Below are 19,659 nucleotides of genomic sequence, written 5' to 3'. Positions count from 1 at the left end.
CCTGTATGTAATCCACTGTATCTTCAAATACACGCACATAAAATTAAATTTAGAATAGAAAACAAAAGGCAGCACTGTGTAAAATATCATAGTTAAAAACATGTCATGGGATAGTAGAAATAATGCAGATTGAATCTTTACAATAGTTTAAATGGTATGGTATAACCCCTTAACCGAAGAACAACTATGAAGAAATCTATCTATCTATCTATCTATCTATCTATCTATCTATCTATCTATCTATCTGTCTATCTATCTTTGAGACAGGACCTTGCTTTGGAACCTTATCTGTCCTGAAACTAACTTTGTAGACCAGGTGCCTTCCTTTGCATTCCTAATGCTGTGGTTAAAGGGATGTGCCTAGCTAATGAAGCAATTTTGTATTTTGTTTAACTTCCATTTCTCATACTTAAAATAGGTTGATTTGGGAGCTGGAGGATAAACCTGAGTGAGCGTGTGTATGTGTGTGTGTGTATAAATGCTAAAATAAATTAAAATGGTATGATATTGGCTATCTTACATATTTCATCGAAAATAAACTTCAGAGTCATATCTATATAATGACCATACAATTTCAATTATCTGTATAATTTATATACTTACAAGAAGTTTTCAGACTACTGATACCAGGAACTCCATGAATATGGTCTCCATGACTTGGTTGTTCATTGTCTGTGACGAGCACCAAGCATGTCCCTGACTCAAGGAAGTCATCCTAGGAGACAAACGTTCACTCTCCCCAGTTCACGTCCCTTTTCTCTCAAGAGTAGTCACCTTCTTTACAACACAAGGAAGCTGGATTTGAGGAAGACCTCATGGGGTTTGTAAAACCAGTAAATATTTATTGACAAAACAGTGTACAGAAGGCAGAAGAAGAAGCAAAAGTTTTTATCTGGTTCTTTTCCTGATGGTTCTATGTTTGGTGTTTGCTGAATAACTCAGAAGTATTTATAGGGCCTGTGAGGAAGCACCTCTAACAGGATAAGAGGCAAAAGTCATGCTTTCTCCCCAACAGCTTCCTTTGTTTGTCATGACAAAATAGGATCATGAATACAGTTCATCTCAACTGAGGTCTCTGTGAAAACTGAACATGCTCAGAAGGCTGAGGAGACAAGGAAACCTGTTTTAATAAACATTCCCATGACCCTGTTGTAAGCTTTCAGCTCCTAGTACCTTTCAATAAATGTTACCTAAACACATACTCCTGTGTGGTTTGGGACAAATGATTTAGTCTCTTTAACACTGTTCCCTAGCTTATGTAGTGAGCAGTTACCTTATCCAGAAGAGAATTGTGGTGATCTTTGATGTAATTATATAAAATATTGATCAGAGCATCAAGCATGCAATACTCAAAAAATACATGTTAGTTTCACAGTTCTATACCAACCAGCAAATCCTTGGTTTATTTTCGACTCTCCATAAGGAAATAGAGTTCTGAGCTACAGAAAAACAATAGAATTTCTTTGACTTCTTGATAGCAAATGCCAAGATCTTAGCCTTGCAAGATGGAAAGTCTTGGCTTTTTCTTCTTTTCTCTGTAGCTGGGAATTCAGGGCTGAGCTTCTTGATTGTAACTGTCTATTTACAGAAACCAAGTGGAAACTAATAATTCAGAAACTATCCAAACATCAACCCTGTGCCTAGACTTTAGCATTTTTCATTTCTTAGCATTGGAAAAGACATATTTATTTATTACTACATCACACGCAGGTTTAGAGGGAACATGTTTAATGCCCTGCTAAACTAAACATACACAGAAGGTGAAACCAACCACACTTTACCTATAAGACCTCTTCTTCCTTATTAGTTATGTATGAACCATATTTTGAAATGAGAACAGTCCAGATTCGACAACCAGAGCATCCCATCATTCCATCTCAAACACTGAACATAAAACTCACTAAATGGACGGAATTCTCTGTACCCTAAGTCACAGCCAACTTAACCTTCCTGGCTCACAGAGCTGCAGTGAGGAAGTAATTCCTATGATAGGACTTTAAAATGTCTGTTAAGAGTGTAATGAATGATAAACAATAAATATTATCTGAAACAAACAAGCGGCCAAGAACAGCAGCTCTACATGTAGCATATGGATCTTTTGTTGGGAGAAGCCAATGAATTGTAGAAATTTGCCAGGAGTGGAATGTCTTGAGAAATACTGGATCTATCCAAGCTATGGTTTCAGTGCTGATAAAATGAGAAGAGAAACTAGAAATGAGTAGCAGTTGATGGGGCTCTGGTTTCCGGAGTTAGTTGTGATATAATTTGTTGTTGTGTTTCTTCCTCTTTTTTCCTCCTGGAAGAATTTAGCATATGCAAAGGTTTATTTGAAGTTCAGTCATTCTGTTTTCAGAATAGGAACTGCACAGAAAATGTTGGCAGAATGTGCTGGACGCTTTTCATTTGTCCTTAATGATCCCACCTACCCTTTGTGTCTCAGGAAGCTAAATACAAGTAAATAGAATATATTTTCTGGACAAACTCAGCCTCCAAGAGACATGGAGACATGGTCAGATGTATAATTCAGACTCACTACACATTTTGGTTTAGTAAGCTTTGATGTTCTGCATCCCAGACCCTAGCTCTAGTGAGGCAGATCAGACCACAAAGTGCCAATGTGCACCCTGTTTTTTGCTTTAGGTCACGGTTGACATCAGTTCTACAATGCATGTTTTATTACCATGCCTTTGGCTTTATTATTAACCTTTCCTCAAACAGTAGTCTTATTATTGAGTTCCCTTACATTACCTCGTGAGTGTGCCATTTGTGATGAAGAACAATTGATCTACTGAGACTCTAAAATAAAAAAGAACATGCAATTTTGCAAGTAGTATGGACTATAAATTACTGAGAAGTGACCTTTGGACGTAAGGACAAAAGGCCTAGAGATAAATGATATTTAAGGGATCAAATTTCTCAGTACCAATGCTGTATCAGAGGATGTGATGAAAATGGTTATCTGTCCAGTAAATAACTGATTCTTCCTCCAAGAGTAAAATTACCTCTAGATGCTGCTGCCCAAGCAAACTCAATCTCCATGACCAATGTGGAAATGCAATGGATAGGGGTGCTGTGGTTCATATCACTTCTAGGTCATTGCTTTCAAGATACAAGTGTGGGTTTGTCACCTCCTCTTTCCCTTCAACACAGCTCCAGCATTCAAGAATATGGAAATAACTCAGGCCTCGTCTGGGAGAGAGCTCTGTCAACCACAATCCCTGGGGACAAACTACAAGGGAGATCTAAACAATCACAGTGTTGACTGGTATTTTGAAGTTTACTTATCTTAGCAGTCAGTATTATCCTAACCAATAGACTGGTTGGAAATGAATTTAGGGATTTAATCCCTTCCACATTTCCTTCTTTGGAAACCCAAAAGCTATGTACAAGTTGGTTTGCCTAGATTGGACTGACTTTATCTTTGTTCCCTGAGTGATCTTTGTGCTTCATATCCTACATCAGACTGAAGTTCATTCTGCGTATCTCATCTTCAGCATCAGCTACTGTAAGGGAGTCAGAGCAACAGTATAATTTGACCATAGCCATTTTGAGTTAAGTACACTCTCATTTCTTCCTTTATCGAGTTATGTTTAAGTTTAAGCTTTAAAGCTTCCACTTTCTGGATGATGATGGGTGATGTTCCTACCCTGCACCTTAATCTCCAGTGCATTTTACAGCTGTGAAAAAGTAGTCAGTTCTGTTTTCTGTACCAATCTACTCCTAATCGCGAGAGGAGGTCTTTCTGCCAGGCTTCTGTGTAGGCTGCTTTACTACTCCAAGCACCTTCAGCATGCACGAAGAGGAGATATACAGCTCTCTTCAGTGGGAGAGTCCACCCTCAGAGGCCTCTCAGAAATGTCTGTCTTCTAGCAAATGTTCAGGTAATATATTCAAAATAAGTAATAGAAAACTAGCAGTTTTTCTATGTGTGTTCTGTGATGAACTCAAGGCTGTTCTTCTAATCTGAGATAAGCTCTTTAGAGCATTCTAGTATGCCTGATACGTTCACTGGAATGGATGAACGAGTACAGGTGAAAATGAAAAAGGGCACTGGGCTCAGGATATATGATATAGTCTCTCTCTCTCAAGTTTGAAAATAGGTAAAAGAAATCATACAATTTTAATTATTTTAGTTTTTGCATGAAATGCTCAGCAAATTATCTGACAAATACCAGAAATGTAGGGAACAGTTGAAAAACTAGAAAAGAAATTCTTCATGCGGATGCAATTATGTTTTTATTATTTAATGCCTATTTCTATATCTTATGGTATTTTTATTTAAAACTCTATAGCGCAGAATATCTTCAAATAGATAAGTTTTTATTTTTACTGTCATCTCTTTAATTCATCAACTAGATGTCACATATAATATCATACATCAACTAATTTGGTGGACTTTAAAGGTGCTTTATTATGTTTTTCCAAGTAGTTACACTGTTAAGTCTTTAGTACTGACTTGTTGCAAATTCACTGATTGAGGCTGACTTCCCCATACCAGATCCCCAATCCAGTACTAGCCTCGGAATCTCTTTTGTCACATAGAGCACCATTTCAAGGATGACCCAGAGTCATCCCAGGCAAGGCATTATCTGGTCTATCACAACATGTGAGGATCCATTTTATTTTTCTTTGATTAATATGAATAATTTAAGAAGCCACGTCACTCACCTTTCCTCTGAGAGTTGAAAACTGAGCTGAAATTTTTTGTTAATATTCTAAACTGCTCATTAAAACTAAAAATAGTTTAATGAGTCATGTTCAAGAAATTCTGAAAACAGATAAGAGAGTCTTGATGTTAAGAACTTAAACTTGCACCGGGCGGTGGTGGCGCACGCCTTTAATCCCAGCACTCGGGAGGCAGAGGCAGGCGGATCTCTGAGTTCGAGGCCAGCCTGGTCTACAAGAGCTAGTTCCAGGACAGGCTCTAGAAACTACAGGGAAACCCTGTCTTGAAAAAACCAAAAAAAAAAAAAAAAAAAAAAAAAAGAACTTAAACTTACCTAGTTGCCATGATTGAGATTATTGAAAAAAATTAGGTAGTAAATAAACAAATAGATATATGTAATTGCTTATTAAAGTCATAATATTGTACATTAGGATCACGGAGTTATGATATTGTCTAGTGAATTGAGTATTTCACATGCATGCAAGGCTATAAGGTTTATTTGAGAGAACTGAAGCAAAGATTCTCCTTTTCCTGATAGTTTCAAGTCTTTTTATTTCTACACTAGGAAGGAACAATCCTTCCTACTCATCCTGACATTGTTTCTACCCATCCTTCCAACTGCTTTCTCTAACTTTTGTCGTTGTTCTGATTCCACAATTAGGAATATGCTGCGTCATAACAGTGATTTCCTGTGTGTTCTGTGTGGGCTTATTAGCAACCTCCATTTTCTTGGGCATCAAGTGTAAGTACAAAAGCATATTTTCAAAGTTACTTGTTTTCAAGGATGGGTTATGAATTGTGTATAGCTGTATTATTATGTAAAAAGTCCAGATGTCCAGATGTGTAAAAGGATAAAGAAATTAATTAAGAACTATTTATATGTATATAAAAGCTAAAAAGGCACTTTGACTTATATTTAGAGGAAGCTCACACAGTAATGCAGAAAAATCTGGTAAAAGAATCCAATTAATTAATTTAAAAAATTGTCTAGAACCACTAGTAAAGATGTAGAGATGTAGTTATGTAATGCTTCCCATGAAAACAGGTTAACAAACCATTTACAGAGATATCTAGTTTTCTAAAAATAATATGCATATTAAATTTATAATATGCACATGCACTCTGCATGTGTGCTCACAAAAGTTAACCAGCACCATTTGAGTATCATTTGCAAAGTGTATAGACTTCCAGAGAGATCAGTTTTTCTTGTGTCTTTTCTGTCTATTTTCATATTTCAAACTCATCATTGAGGTACAATGTGTGGCATAATGTATACCCAATAACTTTGTTTGGGAGATTTAGAATTATTTTGATTCAGTTACCCAAGAAATGACATTGTTCAGTCATTATTGCTAACTTGTTGTAAATTAACTACAATTCCAACACCATTAAAGGTCAAGCATTTGCTTCCTATGTAGGATGAAACTCCAAGGACAAGTCTCATTTCCCTTTCTTCTGTCTTATTACCATCTGATGCAGCCCATGCCATCCCAAGCATAATAAGCAAAGCAGAAGTGACTTGAAATACGGCTCACCCAGTAAAATTCATTAGAATTTAAAACTATATCTCAACTTTCTAAAAAGAAGATGATTATATTTCAATCCCTTTATATACCAGGTTATTAATAAAATAAGGAACATTATTTTTCTACTCCTAACTCTAAGTAGTGCCCAAATCAAGTACTTTTAAAAAAGAAGAAATTCATTCTTCAAGTGTGTAAAGAGTTCTTAGATTTAACATCTAACGAGTTATTAATAAAAGGAAAAGTTGATGAGATGCACCTAGTTCAACACAAAAATAGCTGAGCACACAAGGTAGAAAAAGTCAGTATTTGCAAACCACATACTTGAGTCAGTAAAGCTCTCAGAACTCAACAAGAAACCAAGTCGTTCAGTGATAAAATGAATGTCATGACAATGCCTTTCCATGCTGAATTTAAGGAAGTGTCAAGGAAGCATAAAAACAGAGTTCACTATCGTTAGCCATTAGGACAAACAAGCTGAAACCACAGTGTGACACACTGTGCACACCAGAAAGCAGAAATTATAAGCCAGCGACATAACATGTTTGATGGGTCTGAGAAGCTGAATCACCAGTCATCTTTGGCAGGACTATACAGTGATACAGCCTGTGGAAGAACAGGGAAATGGTTTCATTAAAACCTGACTTCTCACAGCCCAACATTTGCACCTCCGAACACTTACCTCAGGAACTTTCATTCACTAAAGCCTAAACACACTTGTGTATAGCACCTTGATTTGTAAGAACTAAACAAGAAGACAACCAAGATGTCCTTTGGTGATTGAGTGGCTAAAAAATGTGGTAAATAATATCAAAGAAATCCTTTCAACAATAAAATCTATTGCTCATAATTTGTTCACCTGTCCAGATGAATATCCAGGACAGCATCCTAAGTGGGAAAGAAAAACATACAGAATGTAAGGTTCTGTTTCTATAACATCATTGTAATAACAAAATCACTGAACCAGAACATGTTAGTGTTAAGGAGCAGTAAGGACAAGAGGAGAATGGATTGGCTTCATAAAAGCTCAATGTATTGGATCTACATGGTGATAGAGAAATGGTATGCTATGGTGTTATTAATATTGATATTGATGCTGATATTCTAGTTGTGATACTGAACTTTTCAAGATGATATCATGGAGTGGAAATTGGGCTAGGAGTTGATAGGATCTATTATTTTTTTAATTCAATTTTTTATCTTAAAACAACCTTTTCTCATTTTACATACCAATCCCAGTTCCCACTTCATCCATTCCTCCTACTCCTCTCACCCCTCCCACTTGTCCCACCCCTCCCTGTCCTCCCTTGTTCTCCCCACCCCAGCCACCATCACTTTTCAGAGAAGGTAACACTTCCTATGGGGAGTCAACAAAGTCTTACATATCAGTTTGAGGCAGGCCCAAGCACATGCTCCCTGCCTATACCTAGCCTGAGCAAAGTATCCCACCAAAAAGAATGAGCTTCAAAAATCCAGTTCAAGCACTAGAGATAAGTTCTGGTCCCACTGCCAGTGGTTCCACAGACTGACCCAGACAGACAACTGTCACCTGCTTTCAGACGGCCTAGTTTGGTCCTATGCTGGTTCCATCACCCTGAGTCTAGAATCAGTGAGCTCCCACTAGCTCAGGTCAGGTGTTTCTGTGCATATCCCCATCATGTCTTGACCCATTTGCTCGTATTATCTCTACTCCCTTTCTTTTAATGGACTCTGGGAGCTAAGTCCAGTGCTTAGCTGTGTATCTCTGCATCTGCTTTCATCAGTTGCTGGATGAAGATTCTATGATGACAAGGTAGCCATCAATCTAATTACAGTGGAAGGCCAGTTCAGATACACTCTAAGTTATTGCTTAGGGTCTTAGCTGGGGTGATCCTTGTGGATTCCTGGGATTCTTTCTAGCATCATAATGATTCCCTCAATAAAGATACCTCTTTCCTTGCTCTTTCTGTCCCCCCCATCTCAGCTATCCCATTCCCTCATGTTCTCTTCCCACCTTCCCTTTTCTCTTCCCCTTCTCCCACCCTCTCACTACTCCCAAAATTCTCAGGAGGTCTTGTCTATTTCCCCTTCCCAGGGGGAATAATATATGTCTTGCTTAGGGTTCTCCTTATTATCTAGCTTTTCTGGGGTTGTAGACTGTTTATCTTTGCTTTGTGTCTAATATCCACATATGAGTGAGTACATACTATGTTTTTTTTCTGGTTCTAAGTTACCTCACTTGTGATTTTTTTTCTAGTTCCATCTATTTGTCTGTAAATTTCAAGATATCATTTTTATCGCTGAGTAGTACTCCATAGTGTAAATGTACCAATTTTCTTTATTCACTTTTCAGTTGAGAGACACCTAGGTTGTTTCCAGGTTCTGACTATTATGAATAATGCAGTTATGAACACCGTTGAGCAAATGTCCTTGTGGTGTGAGTGTGCATTCTTTGCCCAAGAGTAGTATTGCTGGATTTTGAGGTAGATTGAGTCCCAATTTTCTGAAAACTGCCACCCTGATTTCTATTGTTTCGTATAACTACATATGAAACTTTAACTGCCTCAAAATAAAATTCTAATTAAAAAATAAGACAGGAAGTCTCTGTGGAGGTTATATTCATTATCTTTACTGTAGAAATGGCTTATTACATGAATGTATGCATTTAAATGAATCAGAGTCTTTCATTCAATCGTAGTGATTATTTTTGTGTGTCTTACGAAACTGCAACTTCAGTGACCTGCCCTCCCCACACCCAAGTGTTTAATATATAAACTTAACTGCAAAATGAGTGAAGGGTTGAGCAGCTTTTCCAATGAGCACAAGGTCCCAGGTTTTGTACCTAACACTGAAAACTACCACTGATAAAAATTTGGTTAACTAGAAGATAAAGCAGAAGAAATACACACAATGTTTTTTGTTTTTTTTTTTTAAGTGTGAAAGACATGATAGCAAAACACAGAAAACTGAATAAGAGACAGGAACACAGAAAGACTAGGCTAAGTGTTGTAATTTTTAATCTTGTCCACTTGGTTATATTGAAAACAGTAAAGTGTTTCCAAACAGGATTAAGTAACTGGGAACTCTTTATGTGGAAAGCATAATTACCTAGTCTGAAAGCCTGGATGGGGAAGAAAGAGCTCTCCAGGGTCAGCACTATCTCCTTGCTTCCTAGCTGCTATGATCTGATCCATTCTGTTCCTCCACGACCTCCCCTTTGTCAGTTACTTAGACATTTGCTGTGAGTTAAAAGTGGCAGCTAAGAGAGTATGGGTGGTTATGGGTGGTAGTTACTCTCAAGTGACAGGAAAAGTGCATAGACATCTGGGAAATGTTGACATCATACCTCATAGCTAAAATGACATCAATCCTAAATATGTCAAAGTGTAAATATACCAATATAGACATGAGATTATAGTTTCACATGTAAAACTAAAGTTACCAGGGATCTAAGCATAATGATAATTATTTACACTTTTTAAACTAATGATTCTTGCTAGATCTAAACTAACATATTTGCTCACAATACCATTGTTTATTCCAACTTAAATTCTATACTACAATACATCCTTTCTAGTCTTTTTATCTAAAATATGCAACCTAAAATAAAAAATGACAGTGTACTGGAAAATGAATAAAAAAATTTCAGCTATGTAAATAAGTCACCATAAATCAAGCCAAATGTCAAACTATAAAATGTACATAGTAGCTTATAGCTTACCAAAATCAATCTTTGAAACTGTGATATGCCAACAAAATTTCTAGGCACTGGACTGATTGCTAACAGAGACCAACAGGACCAAAACAACAGGCTCTAATATTTTTGTTTACTGAGAATTTTAAAAGAAATTAAGTTTATTACATTATAAGAGTACAACTTAATGGCACAGAAGTAAGGATATTGACAGTAAAATCTCTTATTAGAAGGATATAGGAATTAGGGGTAATAGTGAATCAGGCTTGCATTCCCTGCAAATGTGGGGAGGAGGCAGGAGGAACAGAAGTGTAAGGTCATGCTTGGCAAAATGGTGAGTTTGAGGCCAGCATGGGATACATGAGAGAAAGGTGGATATTTGGGCACAGAGAGACAGTACCTTTCCCCTGGCTCTCTTTCCACTATTTCATGGTTTTCTGTTGGCTCCAGAATCACTGGTGTTTGCCCAGAATACTGTGGTGTCAAGGAAATCCAGAGTCTTGCTTGGAGATTTTTTAATGTTTTGCTGATCATAAAGACAGAATTTTGCTGAGACTAGACAACCTGCAGAAGGCATCTCTCAGGGTCTCATTAAAACCAAGGTCAAGTCATCTGGCATGCTGTCATCAATAAACAATGCAGACAAGTTTGTCACAGTCTGGTTCCCAAATTCTCAGTCCCACAGTTACAGGCTACACCATTACCTAGATTGCATCATATCCTGTCTGAAGGTCATCACCGTGTGAACTTGAGACTCTCTACTCAGCCTGATTCCAGGCTTGCTAGTTAATTCTCACAGCACGAAAAAAGCAAAGGAAAGAACTAGAAAGCCAATGGAAGGTGTGGTGTTTACAACAGCTATAATCACACATTTCACAGACAAGAAAATACATCCAATTACTTACATCTGTGAAGAGAATTTCAGTCTCAAACAGAAGGAGAGCCGGAAATACAGATAACCTTGAAACACTGTAAAACAGCATATATGGAGGGTAACAGAAATATTGAATGAAAATTAAATATCCACAAAATTTTGATTCAGCCACTCATTCTTTTTGTTTTGTTTTTATTTGTTTATTTTGTTTTTTGAGACAGGGTTTCTCTGTAGCTTTGGAGCCTGTCCTGGAACTAATGCTTGTAGATCAGGCTGTTCTCAAACTTATGGAAATCTGCCTGCCTCTGCCTCTCGAGGGCTGGGATTAAAGGCATATACCACCACCACCCAGCAGCTAGCCTCTCACCTTAAAAATAGCTTTAAAATGTGTAAAATGAGGCAAGGCTAAGATTCTTTTATGTGTGTTGATTTGTATCTGTGCTTGAGTGTGTGTGTGTGCTCATACCAGTTTATGTTGATTCGGTTGCATATGTGTGGAGGACAGAGAACAATATTAGGTATCATTCGTCAGGAGCCCTCCACCTTTTTTAATTACCACACAGTCTCTTTTTGGCCTTCAACTTGCCAAGTAGAGTATGCTAGCCAGCCAGGGAGTTCCAGAGATTCAAATATCTCCATCTCGCTAGTGTTGGGATTATAAGTGTGCACCATCACACCCAGCTTTTTACACAGGTTCTGGGAACGCAGGTTCTCAGGCTAACTCAAAAACAATTTATATTAACTGAGCTCTCTCCCCAGCCCCAAGACTAAGATTCTTTATACAGCATCCCCATTCCTTGTCATTCAAGAGGATTAGCTATTTGATAATAAAATCATAGTGGTCTTGTCCAACATGCTTGAGACCCTAGGTTCAATTCTTAGCTCTGCAAAACAAACAAGCAAAATCAATCATTTAGTTAATTTTTAAAATAGTATCCCAAAACTGCTGAAGGAACTCATGACACATCAACACAGTGGATTCCTACCCTGTTATAATGAGTCAATGAGTGAGAGCTTTTTGTGTACTTAAGGAAATGAATAAAAGTAATAAGTAATAAAAACCAAATATTCACCAGCATGTAAACAGGATATATCACCCTTTGAATAAAATGTTGAACAGGAATTTTATATTGATTTTATTTTAGTTAATGTATCTCTGGGAAAATGTGTTAAAGAACTTAATAATTTTATCTGCTCTTAGGGAGTGAAACTGGGTAAGCAAAAGAAAAATTAATGGCCAAGAGGTTTTGTTGTTGTTGTTTTGTTTTGTTTTGTTTTTTTTGGTTTTTTTTTTTGTTTTTGTGTGTGTGTGTCCTTTGTAATACTTGATTCTTGGGTAATTTTAAACAAAATCCAAAAGCCAGCAAAATTATGTTCTCATTCTCACTGTTTGTTTTCTTCTATTCTTGTTTGGGGATTACTTCCCTGTAAAATGTCAGTGTTTGATGAGGATTGTGTACCTTTGTCACAGTCTTCCAGGTGTCCTCTCTTGCAATGAGTCAGCAGGAAATACTCATCCAGCAAGAAAAAGCATTGCAGAACCTCACAGAGTGGCAGAGAAACTACACCCTGCAGATGAAAAATTGCCAAGCCTTGCAGCAAAGGTCTCCCCCTTCAGGTACTTCATAGTGGATCAGTGTGGTTTTGCATTGTTTGTCTTATAGACTAGGCTGGCCAGATCTCATGATGGCTGGCTTACAACTTGTGGTGTTTCTGTTGCCTCAGCCTCCTAAGTGCTGGGATGATAGTCGTTAGATATCATCGAACAGTTGATAACAGTGATCTCAGTGGAGAGCCAATGTGTGCAGCATCTACAAAAAAGAAACAATTTTGTGTAGCCTGTTCTCTATGGATCGTTAAGGTCTGGAGTGAGTACCGTGACAGGTCTGAAAGATGGAAAATAATCAGGATATGAAAAGAGACAGGAGGTCCTTACCCAGGAATCGGGTTATAACTTCTCAACCATAGGGAAGCAAATTCCAGGGCCATTAACTACCACTTTTCACTCTCAGCTGTATACCTGCAATTTTCTAGGAACCAGACAGAAATCTTAACAGGGTAGGAGCATTTACTGAACTGTGCAGCCCTAGTAGCTCCTGGTTTTTACCTTATCAGATTGTAATTCTACCCAAGGCACCTCCAGAGCCACCTGATAGTCTCCCTTATCAAAATGCAAAGATTTCTTAGAGATATTTTGGGCTGTAATTGTAGAGGCAGCAGAGCTGAGAGAAGACCCTGTGTGAGGACAATTACCTCTGGCTCTCTTTGAGGAATCCATTGCTCGTCCTTGGGTATGCCTTAGTTAAGACAGTTCAGCCTTAGGGAAACCCACACCCATGCTTTCAGGTGGCTCTTACTTTTGTCCCAGTGCCTCTCTTTTACCTAACATGGTTATTAAAGTCTATATTAAAATACCTTTCATAATCTCTTGCTCTGTTTCAAACTGTGTTGAAATTCTCTTTGGTGTCAAGTAAAAAACATTTAGTTTGTCCAGAGTTCCTGTCCTAAAAGATTATCTAAACACTTTATGTTGCTTAGAGTCATAGCTCTGAGCTCTCTCTGTCCCCTCACAGCTGCAAGTATGATGTAGTTTCTGCTGCTCTACAGTTAGTTCAGCTTCTTCTACATCTTCCGATGAAATGTTGAAAGAACTGAAATCCCTTGAACGTTCTGCGAAACAAAGTTTACAGCAAGATCAAGTGGAATGTGTGTGATTCCTAAGCAGGGCTTTAAGGATCAGCAATATATTTCACTCAGTCATTCAAATCTAGGCCTATTTTCAATTCTAGTTCCAAACTTCTCAATTCATCTCATTTGGCTCCTGCTTTAGACTCCATTACAAATAGCTAAACATAAAAATTTGCTGCTGTAAAGGGCAGCTTTCAGCAGCTCAGAAGCTGAAGGAAAGATATGCAGTTGGCCAACTAATAACTCGACTGACTTTTTTAATCTGAGGGAATAAAACTTAATTCCCTTGGCTGGTGAAAAAGAAACACACACACACACACACACACACACACACACACATACCTCTTCAGGATCTCTCTTCTCATTATTTCTTTCCTAACTTCTTTTCTGATGTATCCCTCCTATGTCTCTCCTGATGTCTTTTTCTAATTATATTTTTCCCTTATAGCTTCTAGAGCCCCACAGAATCTTTAAAGCAATATAAAGATTGCAATGTGGTTACCTTTTATTTTTCAAGTGAATAATTACAATGAGTAGAAGTGAAAAACAGCTTGTTTCCCATTTCCTTACATGATTAAGCATTTTATGTATTATAGGTAAAAAAAAAAAACAAATATTTCCAAGGACTCACATATATTCACTAAGCAACTTGTTTTAGATTAGCAAGTAAGATATTTTCTCTGCTAGCTCTTTCATTGGCAATATGCATTTTTACAGTTACAAAAAAAGAATCAATCATTTTATTGTTTTTCTCAAAAGGTAGTCATATACAAATCTTCAAAGTATCATTTCAGTCTTGGAAACTGCTTATGAAGTGTTTCTCACCCCACATGGAGTGCTTCTCTCTAGTAACCAGTGTTCTCTGTGTTTCTCTGTTTCCCTTCATAAGACTATGCTAGAACCTTTCATCAAATCTGTGCTGTTTAGTTCCTCTGTGTGCAGGTCGCTGACTGTCCTTTGGGAGTTTATTCTTTCTTAAGACATGTTCCATAAAAAGCACATGAAATATTGAAGGCTAATTCTCAATTATAATGAAGTAAGACATTGTTTCTTTATATGTTCAGTATGCAACTGTTTCCAAGCCACTCTTTTCATATATTAATTGATCTCTTTCCATATATGAAACATTTTCTTGCTTAAGTCTCATAATTAAAGAATCAATTCAAGGCTTACTTCTCATCCTAGTCAATGGTTCAGTGGGGAAAAAATCGATCAGTTTTTGATATAGGAGGAAAGATTTAAGTGAAGCCATCCCCACGTTGATTTTTAGCTGAAACCAATTTTCAGAGAACTCTTTTAAGTGGAAATTACATAAATCATATTGTGCTCGGCCTCAGAGAAGCTGGATGGGTAGGTGCTGCATCACAGGTACCGTCTGTTTATTTTAAGGGAGTTGGGATGCCAATTTTGTGATTCATGACTATTAAGGAACTGTTTATGTTTTGAAGGTAAGAACTGTAGCCCTTGTCCACACAACTGGATTCAGAATGGACAAAGTTGTTACTATGTTTCTCAAATTTGGAAAATATGGAATGGCAGCAAGGAAAATTGTTCAAAGGAGGGCGCAAGACTCCTTCAAATAGACAGCAAAGAAGAAATGGTAAAGACTCTTCTATGATTTCTCTGAAATGGTTCTGAAAATACCATGTTACTCATTGAAATGAAGTACAGAGTCTCCTTAATTTTCCCTAGCAGTGGAAATAGTACATTTTTATATAAAATAGTATATTTTTAGCATAAGAAATAACGAGGCAAAATAGAGATTCACATAATTCCCTTTCCCTTCAGCTGGAGAAGTGAAAATGAGGTTGGTTTTTCATAAGTTGAGGAATACAGGTAGTTTATGCCTTTAGTTGACTGAGAAAGAGGGAGGAAGAGGAAGACAGAGCTGTGACATGCTCCCCATGTACGTATACATGCCAACTGCAGATGTTTTTAAATGTATTATGCTTAAATATATGATGACATATGCTTGTAAACCCAGGACATAGAAGGCTGAGACTGGAGGAACTCGAGTGTGAGGCCTGTGTATCAGAATAAACCCTGACTCAAAAGCAAGCAAAAGTTACAAAGAATAAAACCTGAACTGATGCCATGAAATGAATTGGTTTAATAAGAATGAGCATTCGATAAGTGAAATGTTAAGGTTACTAACCTGGCTTACTGGGATCTTGATAAATAAATAGTACACTGCCTGCTGAAGCCATTCTGTCCTTAAATAGAATATCTGAAGTAGAACTCATAGTTAGACCTTTCTCACCCTAACAAAATGTCCAATACCTGAAGTTCAGCCTTATAAGAACAATGGGAAATGTTAAAATCACGCAGCAACTCCAGAAGCTTTAAATGACATTATGATAATTATTTAAAAATTACTTTCTCTAAAAATTTCATGACAAAATAAAACATGCTTCATGTAACAAAATGTGGTCACAGTGAGTTGTGGCTAGAATCCGCAAAATTTCACATATTAAGATTTAGTGGGGGAGAAATGGCCGCCATGGTGAAGGAGCAAGCAGATCTTTCCTTTTGATGATGAAATGTCAATTGATTTTATTATCTGCCAGACTCTGTATCTGCTCGAGTGTGTGTGCATGTCCAACTTCACTTTAATGTCTCCTCTCATTCTCCAACACTTACGCTCTCACTCATTTCTGATTCACCAAATACCAGGCATTATATTGCCCAAGGGTTGGGGCTGCTGCTTCCTTTTCTGCACTTAGAGTTTATGCCTTGTGTTTTATAGGATTTTATTGTCTGCAGCCTGTGGAAGCTCAGAAGAGGAGTTGAATACTGGGTGGGAGTGTATCAAGAGGGACTCAGCAGATCTTGGTTCTGGCAAGATGGTTCCTCTCCTCCCTCTGCCTGGTAAGTGTATGAGGAGACACTACAGGGAAAACTAGGATTGGGAAGAAATTTAAAAGCTTACCCTGTATCTTGTGTTTCTTTTGGAAGACATAGAATTATGACACTTTTAGAGGATACTGATTAGAATTATAACTAATATGCTTATGACTTGGTTTTATTGTTTCTATTGTTGTGATGAAACACCATGACCAAAAAGCAAAGTTGGGGAGGAAAGAGTTTATTTGGTGTACATGTCCATATCTCTGTTCATCATGGAAGGAAATCAGCACAAGAACTCACACAGGGCAGGAACCTGAAAGCAAGAACTGGTGCAGAAGTCATGGAGGGGTGCTGCTTACTGGCTTGCTCCTCAGAGCTTGCTCAGCTTGCTTTCTCATAGAATCTAGTACCACCATCCCAGAAATGACACCATCCACAATGGGCTATGGCCTCCCCCATCAATCACTAATTAAGGAAATGCCTCACAGGAATGCCTACAACCTGATCTTATGGAGGTATTTTCATAACTGAGATTCCCTCTTCTCAGATGATTTTAGCCTTTGTGTTAATTTGACATGAAACTATCTAACACAACTCGTAAATCTTCATCAGCTCCCCATCATCATTCTCTAGAAAATTCTTATTATAATTCAAGTGTCTACATGATCAGCAAAATGCAGTATCAAGAACATTCTTTGTGTCACAAAGCTGAGAGAGATTCTGGTCAAGGGGTTGTAGTAACTATTGTGCAATTTTTATATTGGACTTTCCAGATAGGAATGGAGATTGGTGGACACAATCAGGTATTTCAAAACTGAGTCAAGAGAAACATGGTAGCTATAAACTACCTTTATGTAAACATAACTTTGGTTTCTTTATATGTTGTTTGTTCAAATTATATCATCAATGTATTTTTATTAAAACTAAGTAGCTATTATTTGAAGGATAAAACCACCACAGAAGAATGCCTCATTAAAGTAAATTAAAATAAAACCAATGGCATCTTTGGAGTGTTTCCTTGTCAAATACCACTGTAATTTTCAAATGTAACCTGTAACCTGGGAAACTAACTTACTTTTTCAGGTTGCCAACAGAGAATCAGTCATCAGTCAGCCAGACCTGTGGATACCTCAAAGACCGTTCCCTCTTCTTGGCTAACTGCAGCAGCAGGAGATACTTTATCTGTGAGAAGAATGTATTCAGATCCTGCATCTGAAAGACATCTCAAAGCCACCTCTGCTGCACAAAGCTTTGGAAGAAGTCAAAGAGCAAATGTAAGAGAAGACTGGTGTGTAGGCCACGCAGGCAAACTGCTTTTATTTTTACATGTGGCAATATTCTTGAATGCTTTGCAGATTTCAGTTGAACTTATTCATTGCACTGAGGAGAAAATTGATTTAGAGCTACAGAAGACCTGACCCATTGAGAACAAAGAAAAGAAAATCATTTCCTGTTTATTTGGAAGCCCAAAATGATTATCAATACCACAAAGAAATCTAGCCATCATTGTAGGAGTTTGCACAGTAACCCCTGATTTGCTTTTTAATAAATAAATTTACCACTATACATAACAATTGATAGAGTTTTCTTCAGATCAACTTCCAGGAATTGTATACCATATGATCATGCTCTGAGAAAACTCAGAGAGATTTCCACACTGTAGTGGTACCACCAATCATATGCCCGGGGTCCTTCAGCTTTAGAGAGAAATGAGCAGGATGGCGTACCTCCAGAGCTGGTACTACTCCTCTGAGGCCCAAGGTCTAAGGGTTGACCTCACAGATATAGAGGCTTACAGTTCCTAACCCTTGGAGTTTAGGGTTTATTGTTCTAGGATCTGGGTGTGCAGGCTAGAGGCTTATTGCTCTGGACTTTAATTAGCACTGGCTCCAGCTCTTAGCTGTCTTTGAAATCCTTGACCTTCAGCGGCAGCACCAGACAGTAGTCAGTAGCAGCAGGCAGCTCTCACTAGTGTTATAGTTCTTAGATGGCTCTTCCCCGAGCCCACTGTTTCTCTTCTCCGGTTGGCCACAGCATTCTGTCTTTACTCAGCCTTGCTTTTCTGCCTTTTCTTTTACTGTCTCTGACTCCACCATTTCTGTGTCTCTCTGCTTCCGCTGTCCATCCTTTCTGCCATGACCCCTCTCTGGAATTCTTCTGCTGGTCTCTTGCCCATTACTTGTGCCCTGGTGATGGTGTCTGAAGAGCAGTAGCTGCTTCTGGTGCTCAGCTCACTTAATAGACAAGACAGCACAGACTCTACACACTCACAGGTCTTCCCTGGGGACTACAAGTTGGAAGTGCTCCCTCTGTGGCCAGAGTGGGAGTAGCAGCAGAATAGGCCTGGCCATCTGCCGTTTGCCAAAGAATGCTGCTTTCCACAGGCTGTCCCAACTATGTGTGCATTGCAACTGGACCCTGTCTTCAGCCATGAGGCAGTGGTCCTCTACAGCAGCTAGAGTGTCCTCAGAATAAAGCACCCAAACCTCTTGACTGCCAGCAAGTCATTCTGACCAGTTGTTAGTAAAGAGGCTGCTTGGCTGGCTGATAGCTTGAATCATTCACAAGAATCAAAAGCCTATTTACAATAAAGACTTACTAAAACCCCAATATATTACGATTTTAATAGCACTAAACAGTACTTACAAAATATCATTTAGCAGGTTTAACTCCTTCCCAAAAGCTGTAGAGTCATTGACTCTTTCTGGTCTGTCTCAGAAAGAATGAAGATTTCTTCTAGCTGTAGACTGTGCTTTTCAGGCTGCAAAATTCTACTGGGAAAGGAACCTTCCACATAGGTGAAGGGATAGTCAACATATCAGCACCAGCATGCCCTGCAGTGTAGGCGGCACCTTTGATGCCACCACTTACCAGTCAAACAGCTCACAGTCTGCGATGCCAAGATTAACAACCTGGCACTTTCAACTGCCTGCCTCTGTGCCCCAACTTCCCCACTATAAATTTATAGTACGAGTCACTTCAAAATACTGCTTAAGAATGCAACCCTAATGTTACATGCAGACAACAGAAAATCATATTTTAGGTAGGAAAGTTGACATGAAAATGATTGCCATTTACAGGAAGGAAAAATTTGCTAATTGTTATTATCATATTCTCTGTCGACCATGTGCCATCTCTAAATCTTACTACATAGCATGCTCTCAATAAATAATTGCTAATTCAATGTGGCTGTGTTTAATCTTCTTTCATTCTGACAAGAAGACGCTGAGAGGTACAAGATTTTTATCCCTTCCTTCTTATTACAATGGCATAACAGATAAATAATTTTAAAAACTTGATTTACTGAGGCAGCAGAAATTACTGAAATGAAGCTAAGCATCCTTCAACCTGAAGTTCATTTCTCAGTGGCTATGGTGCTGTAGCAATG

General features: G+C 38.1%; 1 protein-coding gene across 1 annotated transcript; it reads left to right on the top strand.

The window, feature by feature from the left end:
• Positions 1–303: 303 nt before the first annotated feature.
• Clec9a (C-type lectin domain containing 9A) lies at positions 304–17,845 on the top strand. Its single transcript, XM_038318215.1, has 6 exons — positions 304–3,881; positions 5,328–5,408; positions 12,208–12,354; positions 14,873–15,024; positions 16,171–16,292; positions 17,355–17,845. Exons 1-6 carry the CDS (start codon positions 3,791–3,793, stop codon positions 17,485–17,487), a joined length of 726 nt encoding a protein of 241 aa, XP_038174143.1. The 5' UTR covers positions 304–3,790; the 3' UTR covers positions 17,488–17,845.
• Positions 17,846–19,659: the final 1,814 nt, after the last annotated feature.

Source organism: Arvicola amphibius, chromosome 2 (assembly GCF_903992535.2).
Source record: "Arvicola amphibius chromosome 2, mArvAmp1.2, whole genome shotgun sequence".
Taxonomy (NCBI): Eukaryota; Metazoa; Chordata; class Mammalia; order Rodentia; family Cricetidae; genus Arvicola; species Arvicola amphibius.
This window is presented reverse-complemented; position numbering and strand designations above follow the sequence as displayed.